This window comes from Lontra canadensis, unplaced genomic scaffold, assembly GCF_010015895.1.
Source record: "Lontra canadensis isolate GAN:19392208 unplaced genomic scaffold, GSC_riverotter_1.0 scaffold15, whole genome shotgun sequence".
Taxonomy (NCBI): domain Eukaryota; kingdom Metazoa; phylum Chordata; class Mammalia; order Carnivora; family Mustelidae; genus Lontra; species Lontra canadensis.
In genome coordinates this window covers 16,801,287-16,817,856 of record NW_022631009.1, presented here as the reverse complement: position 1 = coordinate 16,817,856, position 16,570 = coordinate 16,801,287, and the positions used below count along the sequence as shown (strand labels likewise).

Here is a 16,570-nt window from a genome sequence, read left to right as displayed (position 1 = left end):
AGTTTATGAAATATATTTATATACATTACATGTTGAAATACATTAATAACCCTATGAGGCAAATGACATAGCTTGAAGAAACCATAGCCCGGATATATAAAGCCAATGTCCTGAGGTTAGGCTTGGAGTTAATGCTTAAACCAGTCCATTAAACTCCAAGTGCCATGTTCTTTCTCTCCTCCTAGATGCCTCCAATATTTATGTTATATGTGGCCTAAAGTGTATAGAAAATGTAAAACAAATAGTAGCTATAAACATTCTTAAAATATTCAGGATATTCCAACAAATTACACAATGTTTTTGATTGCAAATATTGGTTGCTCTTGTATTTATGCATCTTATAATATGATGTGGTCAGCTAAAATAAACACAGAAACAAAGAATCAAATTGAGCCCTGAGCAATTTCCTATCCTACTTATGGGATGTGACTAAAAGTTAATTACCTTTTCAATAAAATATAGGCAACTGCTCATTCAACAAATATTTATTGAGCATTTACTCTTTACTAGGCACTATGCTGGAATAAAACAAATGTGAGCCTTAACCTCATGGGAGGAGGTGAAAGACATTAAACTTTTTTTTTTTCAAGTAAATATATAGTGACACTTTTATCAAATGCATGAAGAACAAATACAGGGTATGACAAGAGTGCATGATAGGGGGGACCTAATCCAGGTCAGAGAAAGTCTTGAGAAGGTGACATGTGAGTCCTTAAGGTTGGATGGGAGCAGATGAAAAGTTGGTAAGGGCTGGGGAAGTGGAAGAAATCACTTTTAGAATGTTGAGGGAGCTAAGAGAAAGCTGACCAGTAGTGTGTGAGCCGAAAAAGAAGACTCTGAGGAAGGTAGTTGCTATATTCTTTAGTTTTTCAAAGAAGTCATGTTACTGTTCATTCCAGTGATGTTTCCATTGCTGAGACCATTTTTTTGAAACTCTCCCTATGCCCTTGCCTTCAGATCCTCTTTTGAAACAAAGGAAACTTTTTTTTTTAAAGCAACAAAGAGCGTTTTGCAATGTAATCACCTTCTTATTTAACAGACTTGCTTCAAAAAGGCTTTTGATTATTTATAAAAATTGAATCTACCCACAAAGGGGAAATATATACATACATACATATATGCATCACAGATAGTATAAGCTTAGAAATTACATATTCATCACAGATAGTATAAGCTTGGAAATTAAGAATTTTAAAACTATGTGTTTTCATTTATAGAAATTGACCTTTTATAGATGTAAAAAATCAACATGATCAGAGGCTTAAAAATTTGAAGCATACCAGGTTGCTTCTCTTTGAATTAATGGAAAGAAACCTATTTAAAGTTACTTATGAGTTAAAATAATTGAGATGCTTGCTTTTTTTTTTTTTAAAGATTTTATTTATTTATTTGACAGAGATCACAAGTAGGCAGAGAGAGAGGGGGAAGCAGGCTTCCCGCTGAGCAGAGAGCCCGATGTGGGGCTCAATCCCGGGAACCTGGGATCATGACCTGAGCCGAAGGCAGAGGCCTTAACCCACTGAGCCACCCAGGCACCCCGAGATGCTTGCTTTAACTGAAATATTCTCCATTAGGTCACTGGCAGGTAGTTTTCCTATTCATGTATAGAGATTGATCTATTCACAAATAGGTGTGTGTGTGTATGCGTGTGCCCACTGTGTACATACATAGGTGGTAGAATGATAGGGAAGGAGCATGTGACATGAAGCCCAAAGCAAACAAATACTCTATTTTTCTAAGCTGTGTGATCTTTAATCCTTTAAAGCCTCTGTTTCTTTTCACCTATAAAACAATAGTAGAATTACAACCTGGACACATTATATGGATATTAAAAAAAATAAATTTAGAAGTCCTGGGACTCCAGGGTGGCTCAGTCAGTTAAGCGTCTGCCTTTGACTCAGGTCATCACAGGGTCCTGGGATCGAGCCCCAGTTGGGGATCCTGGCTCAGCGGGAAATCTGCATCTCCCTCTTCCTCTGACCATCCCCTCTGCTCATGCTCTCACTCGTACTTTCTTTCTCAAATAAATAAATCTTTAAAAAATTAAAGATTTGGGGCGCCTGGGTGGCTCAGCAGGTTAAAGCCTCTGCCTTTGGCTCAGGTCATGATCCCAGGATCCTGGGATCGAGCCCTTCATCGGGCTCTCTGCTTGGCAGGAAGCCTGCTTCCCCCTCTCTCTCTGCCTACTTGTGATCTCTGTCTGTCAAATAAATAAATAAATGAAATCTTAAAAAAAAATTAAAGATTTAATTTAAAAGAAGTACAAAAATAGAACAAAAAATACTTTGTGATTATTATGTTTCATCAATAGATTAATAGGCACCCATAAAAATATAAAATAATAAGTAACAAGCCCTCTTGGTTGAGGACAAATCCATAATGGAACATCTCAGTTTCTAAAAGCAATGAATTAGTTATTTTAAAGGCATATGATTGCATGGTTATTTTGTATCATTAAAAAATTTATATAGTTACATCTTTATTTTGTGTTGCTTGTTTGGGACGTGTTTGTTCATGTCAATTAAGAATTCACCAGTTTTTTAAAAACTTCTTAGTGTATCTAAGTGCCTAGTTATTGATAGTGGCATGTGTGTGGAAGGGAATAGAACAGGTTAAAGCTAAAAGTTGAGGTAAAAAAGGGCTAAAAGGGATATATCTGTTATAGAAATGTGGTTTAGGAGCAGTTCAAAATAAATAAATATATTAATTGTCTCTGTGATGGAGTTGATTTTTAAACTGGTTTACATACAACTTTCAGAGCATCTTTTGTGGAAAGATGGATGCACCTGGAAATTGGATAACCTCAGATTTTATCTCAACCAGAATTATTCTTTTGAGAATGGATGGTGATCTGGGGCACTCTAAGACAATTGGAGCCTTCGGGAAGTATTCTTTTCTGAAAAATGCTATATGACCGCCACTTACTGAAATAAGTTGATAATAGTTTATAAAGTCTTTCTGGGCTTAGTTGTGTGTGTGTGTGTGTGTGTGTGTGTGTGTGTGTTTTAAAATTGCAGGGAAGTTCCTATTTAATGTGTGCTGCTTAAGTAAATTTTAATTGAGAGAGTATATAATTTTTTTCCCTATGCACACAGTTCTTCGCACAAATCATCACGTAGTCACTACGTTGGCCCCTTAGGAAGGGACTGGATTGAACATCACTCACTTGACTTTAAGAATAAAATGAAGACATTTTAAAATTAACTAAGAAATTAAGACGGGGAAGTTTTTCGGATGTCTCTTCGGAAGCACAGCATTATAAATGTAGGCAATGAAAGCTCTATTGTCTGTCATATTTTTATAGCTCCGCGATATCAAAAGAAGGCTATACCACTTATTTTTAGAGTGTTCTCTGTCCTATGCAGCAGCCTTCACAGGGACGAGACCGACATCCTCTGTTGCTGGGGTTACTCGTTTTTCAGGGAAAGACGAAAGGGTTGGGAAATGCATAATTCCTCTTCCTCTTCCCCAGTAGTAACATTGAGAAGATACCTTGTCCCCATTTTTATTACTTCTGAGATTTTATTGCTGGCAGCCAGATGTGCTGAAACTCCTGACGACAGCATCTAGTCATCGTGTGTTTTTAATAGGCTTAGAGAAATATGAGTAGAGTACATGAAAGCAGCTCAGCTTCACACTTCAGCTGGGAATGCCCAAAAAGCTTACTGCTGTTTAGAATTCTTGCTACAGTCAGGAGAAAGCCGAAAGCTGTACGGGTACTGAATCTTCCACGACTGAATTAGAAGAATAATGACTGTACAATTAACTGTCCACCTCTGCTCATTGAAGCACAGTTTCTACAGAGCGCAGGAGAAATATGGAACTTGATTGGCATGTTTTTATTTGATGGTGTCTGCAAATAGATGACTTTAAAGACAGGTGGTAAGGAAAAATAAGAGAAGGGGGGGAAAAAAAAGAAAGAAAATGCAATTTGAGACATTGCGCCAGGTCTGCAATTCTGTTTTATCTCATTTTCATGGGGTTTTCTCATCCCCACCAAATATTTTACAAAATGAGCTTTTTGGACAAACGCTGAACAATGCAAGGTGAGTAAAGCTAAAGTATATTTCTTTTGGCATGGATATTTTCAGAATAATAATCTTATATGTCTATAAAAATGGTTCTGTGTTGAAATGTTAGTATTATGAGGGTGTTGTCTTTTTACCATACATACAAAATTTTATATAGTATTCTTCTTAATTGATTTCAGGAAGGAAAATAAGCTTACTTCCAGGTGCCGAAAGCATCTTAAATTTAACTAGTTTGACCTTTGAAACATAATACAGGCTGCTTCATGATTTCATTTTCTAATAAATAAGATTAACTTAAAATGCCCGATATTTTTTTTCCCATTGTGATCATGGCAGTGATTACAATGCATATATAGGGATGGGGATATATAATCATATGTGATTTGTTGGAAAATGTGAATTAGCAGTCATGCATGCTCCTTGTAAAACATGCGGAAGATGTTTCCTGGGTCTGAGACATTTCTCTATGCAGGGTAGATCAATAATCACTTTTAAACAAGCTATATTATCCAACTGCTAATAATGCTTTGTATTTGGTCGGCTAGTTTGAAAGGATGCTTTGTTGTAAATTCCTATTGCTTTTTCAACCTCATCATTTTGTGTGTGTGTGTGTGTGTGTGTGTGTGGTGAAGATTGTTAAATTAGGAACATATGTTTTAGACGGTTTCTCCGGCTTACACTAAAAGAGACAGCCTATTAATGAAGGTTTTTAAAATGCAATTTTATCATCCAGTTGTTTGCGTTGTGAGAATTTCTAATGTTATATACCTCCTATGGAAAAGATCCCATTTTAACTAAATATACGTGGAGAAAGCCTAAGAAAGAAATTCTGTGAACATGATAATAATGCACTAAAACCTTCTGGAAATTGAGGGAGAGCTAATAGTGCATAGAATATTGAATGGTTCTGCTGGTCTCTTCTGAACAATGTGAGGCAGCCTATGTAGAGATTTTTAAAAAACCCTATTACACAGTATGTGTCTTACTTTACCAAACGAAGAAGAAGCTTTTAAAATTTGTTGGCATTTAAAATGTTTACTGATGATAAATATATCTATGACCCTTTTACTGAATATGGAATAACATCTTTTTTTTTAAATAAAATTTCACTTCTATTCTACAGTTCTATTCAGTTGGCTAATTTTATGTTTAGTTTTTAGATAAAGTGTATAACGGTGTATGAAATGCTGTGATATTCTATAATAGGCTCTCTATTTTTTAAGATATTAGGTTTTTTAATTGAGTAATATTACACTTGAGGCTTGAGTGTCTGTAATTTATGGTAGAAATAATCTGTATTGCATGTTATATTTAAATAGAAGAGGCAGTATGGCTTTCTTAAAATTTCCATGACCTGAAGCTACCAGAGTTTTAGGATTTGTACTCATCCTTTATAAATCTTCTCTTTGCTCAGTTCTTATCTTTTTTTTTTTTTTTAGTGCTAAGAATTTATGTGTTTAAAAATATTAATATTAGGTCTGGGTGCATATTCACATTAGAAATTGTGCTGTGAACAGTATGGCATGGAATAAGTTTTAAAGGAAATTTTAGTTTTAAAATATGAAAATATCTATATTTTGATGGGATTGTGGATCCTTATCACTATGCTTTTGTTTTCGCTCCAAGTTTCTTTTATTGTTGCATGCTTAATGATTCCATTGCTCTCATTATTAAAAATCTAGCATTTTATGTTGCTGCAATTAAATGTTAAAATGTGAAGTTTCTGATGCTTCTGTAAGACCAGTCTTATTTAACTTGCTTTGTTTTTTTTTTTATCTAAGATTATATGAAACTGCCACTTAATCAATAAAAAACTTACACTGGTTTAGGGGGAAAATATGCCTGCTTTATATGTTCTTAACTTCTTAGTGTTCAAAAAACATGACATTTCTTCACGTGCAGATCTGTTGATTTTCATAATCAACTGCTCAATTTACTTTTAAAATCAGTCAAAACCAGCTACACAAATAATTATTTTAGAAGTAGGAAGAGTGAAAATAAGTTTATATAACTCTCAATGCCCCCACATATTTTAACGTTTGAGTTACTTTGTGTTCAGATGAGACATAAGTGGTCCTTTAGAACTCTTTCTCTGCTTGGATTCTTTAAAGAAATACAAATGCCCCGACATCAACATTTCAGTTAGCATTGAATTAGAAAGTAAGATGTAGACTAAAAAATCATTCTTGAAGGAAAAGTCTTGGAAAAATAACGATCCTAGTATGTCATCAGAAGATGTGGTCTTACAACTTTAAAAATCTTTCTGAATAAATGAGCCTTTCAACCTTGTGGACTGGACGTTAATGATCTTGAGATTTGAGCATCAATTATGTAACTATCTCTCTGGAAATAGCAGTTTTGGTTGTTATAACATATTTAGTAATCATTTAATTGTTTGGACTAGTTCCGATGAAATATTCAGTATTTGTGTTGTGACATAAAGTATGATCTTTAAACTGATAGAAAAAAATAACATCATAGATAGGGACAGTTAGATTATATTTTATTCTGAATTGCTTTCTAGGAGAAATTACCAGACTAGTACTATGCATTGATTGTAGATGACGTATCATTGAGGGGACTTTCAAGTAATATTCTTGAGACTTTCCCTAGATAACTAACCATATCCTGAAATCTGCAACCCAACTTTCATCAGGTTTCTGATGGTAGGGCAGTTTACTTCTATGACATATAAGCAATGAAAGCTTAAAAGATGGAAATCTCCCATAATAGTTACTCCAAAACCATTGGCAGCTTCAACTTGTCAAAGAGCCAAGATTTTGAATACACCAGGAATATTTTATGGATAGTAAATTACTAACCTGTACATGACTATAGATTGTTAAAGTATTTTAGTATCGAGTGAATAATTGAAATATATTTAGGAATGAAAATCATTAGAATATTTTAGACTAGTTGTTGGAAGCCGTATAGAATGACTCTCTCTTACGTTTCATACTGAAAGTTCTTAGCTTATGCTGTTATCCTTGTGGTTCTTGAGTACCATTTCAGTGGATAAGGGAGGGGTAAGATATCCTCTGTGCTTTTGCAGCTAAAATGAAACCATTGAAGGTAAGGCAAGAAAAAAAAATCAGTGTCTGCATCCTACATAAATCCACTTGACAGGTTTTGATGAGATGCCACTTTTTTTTTTTTTTAAAGATTTTATTTATTTATTTGACAGAGATCACAAGTAGGCAGAGCGGCAGGCAGAGGCAGAGAGAGGAAGCAGGCCCCCTGCTGAGCAGAGAGCCCAATGCCGGGCTCCATCCCAGGACCCTGGGATCATGACCTGAGCTGAAGGCAGAGGCTTAAGCCACCGAGCCACGCAGGTGCCCCTAGAGATGCCACTTTAATTTAAATTCTTGTTATCAAGTTTTCTTACCGTAAACTCACTTTTCCAAATTAAATATTTAATCAGATACAAGGATAATTGCTTTTGTTGCCAATAAAAAAATCCTCAAGTCCTAAATTCATTACGAAGCCTGAATTTTGTGATCTTGTCTTTGGAAGAAAACGTAAATATAGGGATGCTGGAAGATAGGTTTTTAACAGCTCACTGCATTGAATAATCAATTGCTTTGAGCAGTATTCAAATACATGATAAGGATGACTATCTTTTGTGATAAAACTTGTAGAAAAATGTACTTAATATCCTTCACGTTTTTCCATTTTCCTGATTTTTAGTAATCTCTCTTGTATGGTTAAGAAATCTCTGGGGTTTTTTCCCCCAGATGTGATTTTTTTCTTTGTAAGTAAATGGGTAGCAGTGAATTTGCTGTGCCGGCTGGCCACACAGGGGCATAATAAGCCTGGAATTTAGTCAGAAGAGATGTTGAAGACAGTCTTTCTCTCCCTTCCATATACATCTAATGAGATAGGCAGACGTCCATATTTCAAAGTAAGATTACGAAGAACTTAATAGACCAAAAGATATTTGGATTTGTTGGTATTTTCAGTTCCTAATAAAGTGACCATATGATCTGGTTTGCCTGGAGTAGCCCCATTTTATGCCTTCCATCTTCCTCTAATTACTGTCAGTACTTCTCAAAAGCGTTGCTTTTTGTTGATAAATTACAGGGCCACTCCATAGAGATGAAATGGAAGGCTTGAAATGACCTAGGGCAAATGGCCTCTTTTCCACTGATGAATTCTCACAGATCTAAAACATTAATATTAATTAAATAAAATTTGATTTTGCAAATAAATGTTTAATTCTTCAGTTCGTAGTATTTTTGGTGGCAAGTATTTAGTTCCTTACATAGCATTTACTATTGCTTTGGTTTATAATGAAGCCATCAGTTTCTGTTCAGGATTTTTGGCGTAAACCCCCGTTCTTCATCATGGCACATTAATGACTAGTTCGACATGAAAAGAACAGCATGCTTACTTTTCATAGCTTTGAGAGTGCCGTCTGCACAGTATGCATTGTTTGGAGTTGGTATGATATTCGCACAATTGATTTTTCATTATCGGAACATTTTTTTATGAACCGTCTTTATTTTGAAGTGTAAAGCCTCCAGTAGTCTGAGACACCATGCACATGTGTACACAAACACACACACGCACTATTTCTTTAACCTCGATAAATATATATACTAAGCATTATAAAACTAATAATTATATATTACAGATTTAAAAGCTAATCTTAACAATGGTCTCTTTATATTTATTTCAAATCAAAATGACTTTTGGTCCATGAATGTGTATCATATATATTTTTACTAGAATATTTACTGTGGACCTTAGCAATATACCACAGTTACTGGTACAGATACTTATTCTGACACTGATATACAGTCTTTAAATATTTTCTTTTTGGGAGCATTTTTATAAAGCTACTGTTTTTTTGATGACTGATGGGTCAATGTTAACTATACTTTTTTATTTTTTAGCTTTATGTGATCATGAAGGATCTTAGAAAACTCAAGATAATTATTGGTGAACTTTCTGGTTAATGCTGGTACTATTCACCAGTTAGTAAAATGAATTCATTTCATACATGCTATGAGCTACCATTTTCAGATTCACTTATCAGTTACACATGAAGCTTCATGTGTACATCAAAAAGAATTCCCAGAACTGATCCATAACTTGAGTGAAGCTTCCAAATTGAGAAGTTTTAAATATCTCAAAAATGTGTGTGGACACTTCTATTTGGGCAAAATGGGAAAAACCATTAAACATGGCTTCCATTTGCCTAATGTTTTTCAAACTATGCCATTTTGTTTGTTTGTCTTTTGTTTTTACCAGAGAATACTTCCTTGAGAATGTACCTCAGTAGGTAAAGCAGGTAAAAGAGCAGCAGCTCTGATTTAGAAAGTGGGACAAGGAATCCATATTAGGTTCAAGAAACAATTTTCAGCTGCTTTTTTAAAATCAAACCCAGGACCTGTTGTTTCAACCTCTTTAAACTTCCCATCTCATGGTGTGACCTTTGAAACGTCAGAGATAGAGGTAATGAAAAAATGGCAAGGAGAGCTGCCATCTTTAGTCAAGAATTGATCTGTGCCTGACTTTTCTATAATATTTTTCTAATACTGTTTTAGCTTTATGTTGTGTAGTGTTAAACATGGGACTTGTGTTCATATCTCAGGTCTGCTACTTACTGGCTGTGTGGTATTGGTAAAATCACTATACTGTGAGCTCTTGAGTTAAGAGGACTATATATTTATTAACCTCTGATTACCAACACTTACCATATCCTTCATGCTTCTTTCTCATCAATACCAGCTTCCCCTAACTCCAGAACCAAATACTGCCCTGCTGTTTTCTCTCTCAGTATAGACTAGCTATGTCTATTCTAGAACTTCATATAATTGAAGTCATATAGAATGGATTATTTTATAAAAGACTTTTAATCAGTGTAACTTAAAAATATTTATCCATGTTGTTGCATGCCTGAGTAGTTTTTTCCCTTTTGATTGCTGAGTAGTATTCCATTTATGAATATACCTACTCTCAATTAAGTCTTTTTTTGTGGACATGTATTTTTATTCCTTTATGTGAGTACCTAGAGGAGGAGGTCTTGGGTCACAGGGTAGATGTTTGTTTAGTTTTAGAATGCAAACCATTTAAAAAAGGGGTTGTTCATTTTAAATTCCGCCAAGTATGTTTGAGAGTTTTGGTGGTTCCACACAGTGTCCAACCTTTGATGATGTGTATTTTTAATTTTTGTCATTCTGGTGAGTGTAAAATAGCAATTCCTTATGATATGATTTTGTATTTTCCTGATACAGATGTTCATATGTTCATTGGCGAGTTGTATATCCTCCTTTGTGAACTGTTTGTTCAATTTTTTAAAAAATTAGGTTTTGTTTTCTTAATGAGCTGTAGAAGTTTTTTGTAATCTACCTGGATATCAGTCACTTCTCAAATATATGCTCCATGGATATTTTCTCCTAATCTATGGTTTTCCTGTTCATTTTTTTTTTTTTTGCTTGTTCATTTTCTTAGTAATGCTTTAGGTGAGCAGAAGTTTAAATTTTGATGAACTATAACTTATTAATTTTTTTTCTCTCAGGGTTTTTGTTTTTTTGTGTACTTTCTAAAAACCTTTGCCAATTCCTAAGTCAAGAAACTGTCCTCTTATGTGTTGCCCAGAAGGTTATTTATTTATGATTATTTCTCTGTTGAGTTTTCCTGTCTTTTCTCTTATTATGAGCATATTACCTTCACTTCCTTTAACATAGTTATCATACTCTAGCTTTGGAATTCTTTTCTGCCTAATTTTGACATCCAAGTTATCTCTTGATCAGTCTCCATTGATTCTTTTTTCTCTTAAGCATGGGTCATATTTTCCTATTTCTTAATATATCAAGTAATCTTAAATTTTATCTTGGACCTATTTATCAATACTGTATAGAGACTTCCTGAAATCTGTTTTGAAGAGTGCTGATTATTTTTAAGGCAGGAATTTAACTTGGCTGAACTTGAGCTACAGACTTTGTTTCCCTTGAGGTATAGCAGCTGAAATTTTAGTTTAATTATTTTAATTTTAGCTGAGCTGCTTGAAGTCTTTTCTGTGCATGCATGAGACCTGGCAGTGTTTATTATTCAAAGAAACTTCTTTTTCCTTCCTGTAGCTTTCTTTTTGTCATTTTCCTCTCACTGTCTACCTTCTGTATTTGCTCAAACTCTTTCCTCTGGTTTTTCAGGTTAGTAAGATTCTGAATTTTCTAACATAGATTCAGCCTGCAAGCACTGAGTGGATTTGGTTAAGTCCAAGTTTTTAAATAGGAAGCATAGCTAAGTCTTTCCTTTCTTCAAATGTCAGTTACACCCCAGTGTCTGTCTTCTTTTTGTTACCTTCTAGGGCCTTCAAATAGTCATTTGTTCATATTTTACCCAGAACTTACTATTTTTGGGAGGGTTAGTTTGATCGGAATTCCTTGGTCATTATCCAAAGAAGAGTCAATTCTATAACATTTTAAATTGTATTTATTAAACAATATGCTGTCAGAAATTATATTTGTAGTTTCTTTTGTAATCCCAGCTTCATTGTTAGTAATATGTTGTATTTTTCCGTTATCATTGGAGAGCCAGTTGTCCAGTGGCTAATTTGGGAACCTCATGTTCTAATTAAATTCATATTGTATCATCGGAATATTTAGAGAATATGTAACTTTTAATCACTCTGTGCTATTCTATTTTATCCGTATTTTAATGACTTTTGCTAATGGTAAAATATGAGCAACATGTGCACAGCTTTCTTCACAGAAAACAGACTTTTGATATTCTTGATCTATCAGTAAAAGTAAATGTCTCTTTGGATATGATGAAGAGACAAAAGCCATCATATTTTTTCTTCCTGTTTTAGTTAGGTGGGCATCCACTTCAAAGATAATCTCCACGTGGATTTTTTTTTTTCCACATGGATTTTTTAAGGGAAATTTGATGATGCTTTTGATGGGAATGAGTAGACTAAAGATGAAAGTAGTCGTCATTTCCTCAACTGGTGTCCATCACAGTATAAGGAATAAAATGTGTGTGCAGAAAATTTGATGATAATTACTTGTAATAATGGCCCATCTTCTAAATTAATAAAATTTTCCTGTGCCACATCTATTTTTTGCGATGAATTTTTTAACAAGACTTCTCTGGGCCCTGTGGAGTTATGTTTTGATTTTGAAACAAAATGCTGTGTACATAACATAGGATACACTACCTTTTCTCTAGAAACGGAACAGCTTGTTAAAAAACTGTATGCACAAAATATAAATCTAGTAATGAAAATACGCTTAAGAGCAGTATATGCTTCAAAGACTATTACTGTGTTTCCCATGAAGACCACAGAGCTAAAGAAATGTGCATTCTAGTGTTTACCATTGGTGTTGCAACAAATACATAGATGAGCAGTTTCAGCAAAAAATGGTACCATAAATAGATACAGTTCAAAGATTGTGTGGAATTCTTCATCTGTATGAGCATTCATCTTTTTCAATTTTATTATTTTTTTAAGCAATCTCTACACCCAACATGGGGCTGAAACTCATGACTCTGAGATCAAGAGTTGCATGCTCTACCAACTGAGCCAACCAGGCACCCCATGCATGAGGATTAATCTTTTAATTGTCTTTTTAAAGTCACTTTTGTTTATGTTGGCCTATGTCAAAAAGATTCATGGGGCTCCTGGGTTCCTCAGTTGGTTGAGTATCTGACTCTTGATCTCAGCTCAGTTCTTGATTTTAGAGTCCTGCGTTCAAGCCCTGCATTGGGCTCCGCACTGGGCATGGAGACTACTTTCAAAAAAAAAAAAAAAAAAAAAAAAAAAAGACTTACTACTTTATAAAACACTTAAAGTGAGTGCATCATATTTAGTTTTCTGTCACCACAAGCTTAGTGGGTTAAAACCATACCAGTTTTATCTTGCAGTTCTGTAGGCTGGAATTCTAGGTAGAGTCATCTGAATTCTCTGCTCAGGATTTCGCAAAGCTGGATCACGGTGTCAGTTAGATGGGCTCTTTATCTGGAAGGTCATGGGAAGAGTCTACATCCAAGTGTATTAAGATTGTTGGCAGAACCCAGTTCTTCGTAGTTGTGGACTGAGGTCCCTTTTTTTCTTGCTGGCTGTCAGCTGGGGGCTGCTGTCAGCTTCTACAGGTCTCTTGTATTCCTTGACTTATGGTTCTATTTTCCTTTTTCTGTTTTTAATTTTTAAAGTAATTAATTCTTAAGTTGAGACATAATTGACATATAACCTTTTATTAGTTGTAGATATACAACATAATGGTAGGATGTTTATATATATTGCAAAATGATTGCCAAAATAAGTTTAGTTAACATCTGTCACCACACATACAAATTTTTTTTAAATCTTGTGGTGAGAACTTTTTTAATCTATTAACAACTCTGAAATATATAATACAGTATTGTTAACTATAGTCACTATGCAAGCAGTACATTAGTCTTAGGTTGTCTCCATGTCTTGGCTATTATAAATAATGCTGCTATGAGCATGGGGTGCAGGAGTCTTTTTGAGTTGGTGCCTTCATTTCCTTTGGATATAATACCAGATGTGGAATTGCTGGATCACGAAGTAGTTTTATTTTTAATGTTTTGATGGTCCTCTATACTATTTTCCATAGTGACTGCACCAATTTACATTCCCACCAACAGTGTACACGGGTTCCCTTTTGTCCACATCCATGCCAGCATTTGTTATCTCTTGTCTCTTTTTTTTTTCTTTTTAAAGATTTTATTTATTTATTTGACACAGAGAGAGGGATCATAAGTAAGCAGAGAGGGAGGCAGAGGGAAGGGGAGTAGGCTCCCCGCTGAGCAGAGAGCCCAGATGCGGGGCTCAATCCCAGGACCCTGAGATCACGACCCAAGCTGAAATCAGAGGCTCAACCCACTGAGCCACCCAGGTGCCCTATATCTCTTGTCTTTTTGATGACAGTCATTGTAACAGGCATTAGGTGATATTTTATTGTGATTTTAACTTGCATTTCCCTAATGACCAGAGATGTTCATGTAACTTCTTTGGAAAAAACCTTTGCCCATTTTTTTAGCTGGGTTGTTTTTTTGCTATTGAGTTGTATGAGTTCTTTATATGTTTTGGAAGTTGACCTCTTCTTGGATATATGGTTAGCATATTTTGTAAGGCAGATCTGGTGATAATGAACTCTCCCAACCTTTTTTTGTTTGAGAAAGTCTTTGTCCCCTTTTCATTTTTGAAGGACAGCTTCCCTGTGTGTAGAATTCTTGGTTGACAGGGACTTTCTTTTAATATTTTGAATATGTCATTCCATTCTTTCTGGGCCTGAATAGTTTCTGTTGAGAAATCCATTGGTAGTCTAATGGGGGTTCCCTTCTACGTAACTTTTTTTTTTCCATGCTGTTCTTAAAATTTTTTGTCTTTGACTTTTAACAATTTAATATCTTAATGTGTCTTGATATAGTCCTATTCAGGTTCAGCCTATCTGGTGTCTTTTGGCCTCATGGATCTAGATGTCCATTTCTCTCCTCAGGTCCAGGAAGCTCTCAGCCATTATTGCTTTTAATATATTTTCTGTCCTTATCCCTTTCTGTTCTCCTTTTGGAATTCCTATGATGCGAATGTTGTTTCTTTTCATTGTGTCCTATAATCCACACAGATTCTTCATTCTTTTTCATTCCTTTTCTCTTTTTGCTTCTCTGACTATTTGCCAATGTCCTATCCTCCTGGTCACTGATTCTCTCTTTTGCACGACTGAATACTTTTAAAATTCTCTATTGACTTCTTCAGTTCAGTTATTGCATTTTTCAGCTCAGTTATTTCTCTTTGGTTTTCTTTCTGTTTTTCATGGTTCCTACTTCCTTATTAAATTTTCTTTGTGTTCATGCATTGTTTTCCTATTATTACTATTTTTTTTGTAGTTGTCTGTGTTTTCTTGTAGTTCACTAAACTTTTTAAAGAGGATTATTTGGACTTCTTTGATAGTTTCTAGATTTTTCTTTCATAAGGGTTTGTTACTGGAACTTGTTACTCTCCTCTAGTGATGTCATAGTTACCTGATTTTTCATGATCCTTGATTCCTTATGTTGGCATCTGCACATTTGAGTAGTTGGACTCCTCTTTCAAGGTTTACAAGGTTGCTTTGGCAGAGACAGTTCTTTACCAGTCAGCTGAATTTGGGTTTCTGGGTCTGTCTGTTGGTACTGTCCTTGGGCTGGTGGTGCCTGCTATTATGGCCTGTTTTTGGTTGAGGCAACTGTTTGAGTTCTGAGGACTGGAATGGGGTTGTATGTGCTGCTGGCTAAGAACAGTTAGATAGGGCTGCTGGCTCGGTTCCTTATCCAAGTGAGGCTATAGGACGGACTCTGGTTGCCTGAATTCTCTGGTCAGAGTTTCTAGATGGTCAGGAGTAGGTACCTCATTCAGTACTACATGGGGCTATTTAACATTTAAAAAAAGATAATCTCTACACCCAGTGTGGTACTCAAACTCATGACCCCTAGATCAAGAGTTGCACATGTTCTATCTACGGACCGAGCTAGCCAGGTGTCCCAAGATGCAGCTATTATTAGCTTCCTTGGCCTGGAAGGATCCAGGACCTGTGGTAGCTTGTTGTTTGGAGACCCACATCAGCCCAGAGTATGCACTGAATTCTCTGGTCAGGTAAGGCCACTGGTTTTGCTCTGCAGAAAGTAGAGGCCTCAGAGTCTGCTCTCTGTTCCAGTGCCAGCCCATGCAGAGCTGTTGAATGGGCTGCTCAGCTTTCCATGTGCTCTGGTTATGTTCAGGCTGAACATATTGGACAGGCTGAAGGGTGGATACAATGACGAGCGGGGCTACAAATTAGATTCCATGCCTGGGCACAGTGGGAGAAGCGGCTCTAAAGCTGGGAAAGCTCTTAGTTTATTGTCTTAACTCAAACTGACCTGCACCCCTCATTCCCTGACCAAACAGGGCCACTGGATTTGCTCTGCAAACTATTGACTCTGCCTGCCTGCCTGCCTCTTGGATTGAGTGCTCCTGGGTCACATAGCTTCCAAGACTCTAGCCCTTGGGGTCAGATGGGGCTGAAATAGACTTTCTACACCAGGTGGAGCTATGTTGCAGCTCCCATGCCTACGGGTGTGGGAGATGCTGCTTCAGGCCACTTTCAGTTTCCCAAATCGGTTCTCCAGTTGGGAGGGGCCAGGAGCTACCCTCTGCTTTGGCTGTGAATTAATCTCCCTACCTGAGCACAGCAAGGAAACACGACACACGTGGTATCGCCTTTGCAGTGAAGATGATCAGCTCTGCTCTTTGCCTCTTGGCTCAAGTGTTGCTGGGGCTGCCCAGCTTCCAGGAGTCGTCGCCAGCCCTTCTGGTCAGATGGGCCGGGAAAACACTCTAGAGTGCGTGGGGCTGTGATTCAGCTCCCTGCCTGGGCACGGGCCAACCAGGCTCTAAGGCCGGCAAACTCCTCGTCTGAACATCTGAATCGGGCAGATTTGCACCCCAACAAGTTCCCTGGTCAGAGTGTACCCCTGACTTGGTTCTGCAGATGAACAAAGCCGCTGGTTGGGATGACTGTTTGGGCACTGCAGGTATGAACTCTCAGCCAAGA

At 36.2% G+C, this 16,570-nt stretch overlaps 1 protein-coding gene across 46 annotated transcripts in view; it reads left to right on the top strand.

Moving 5' to 3' along the window:
• RIMS2 (regulating synaptic membrane exocytosis 2) overlaps window positions 1–16,570 on the top strand; it is a 586,269-nt gene that overhangs the window by 209,541 nt on the left and 360,158 nt on the right. For 5 of the 46 annotated variants that reach the window (XM_032858532.1, XM_032858531.1, XM_032858535.1 and 2 more), the window contains exon 1: window positions 3,393–4,046. The exons of 31 other annotated variants lie outside the window; for them this stretch is intronic. In XM_032858532.1, coding sequence (XP_032714423.1) covers window positions 3,925–4,046 — 122 coding nt within the window. In that variant the 5' untranslated portion in view covers window positions 3,393–3,924. Of the gene's footprint in view, window positions 1–3,389; window positions 4,047–16,570 lie in introns of those variants that run through there. 10 more of the 46 variants (XM_032858529.1, XM_032858527.1, XM_032858528.1 and 7 more) reach the window with 4 other exon arrangements.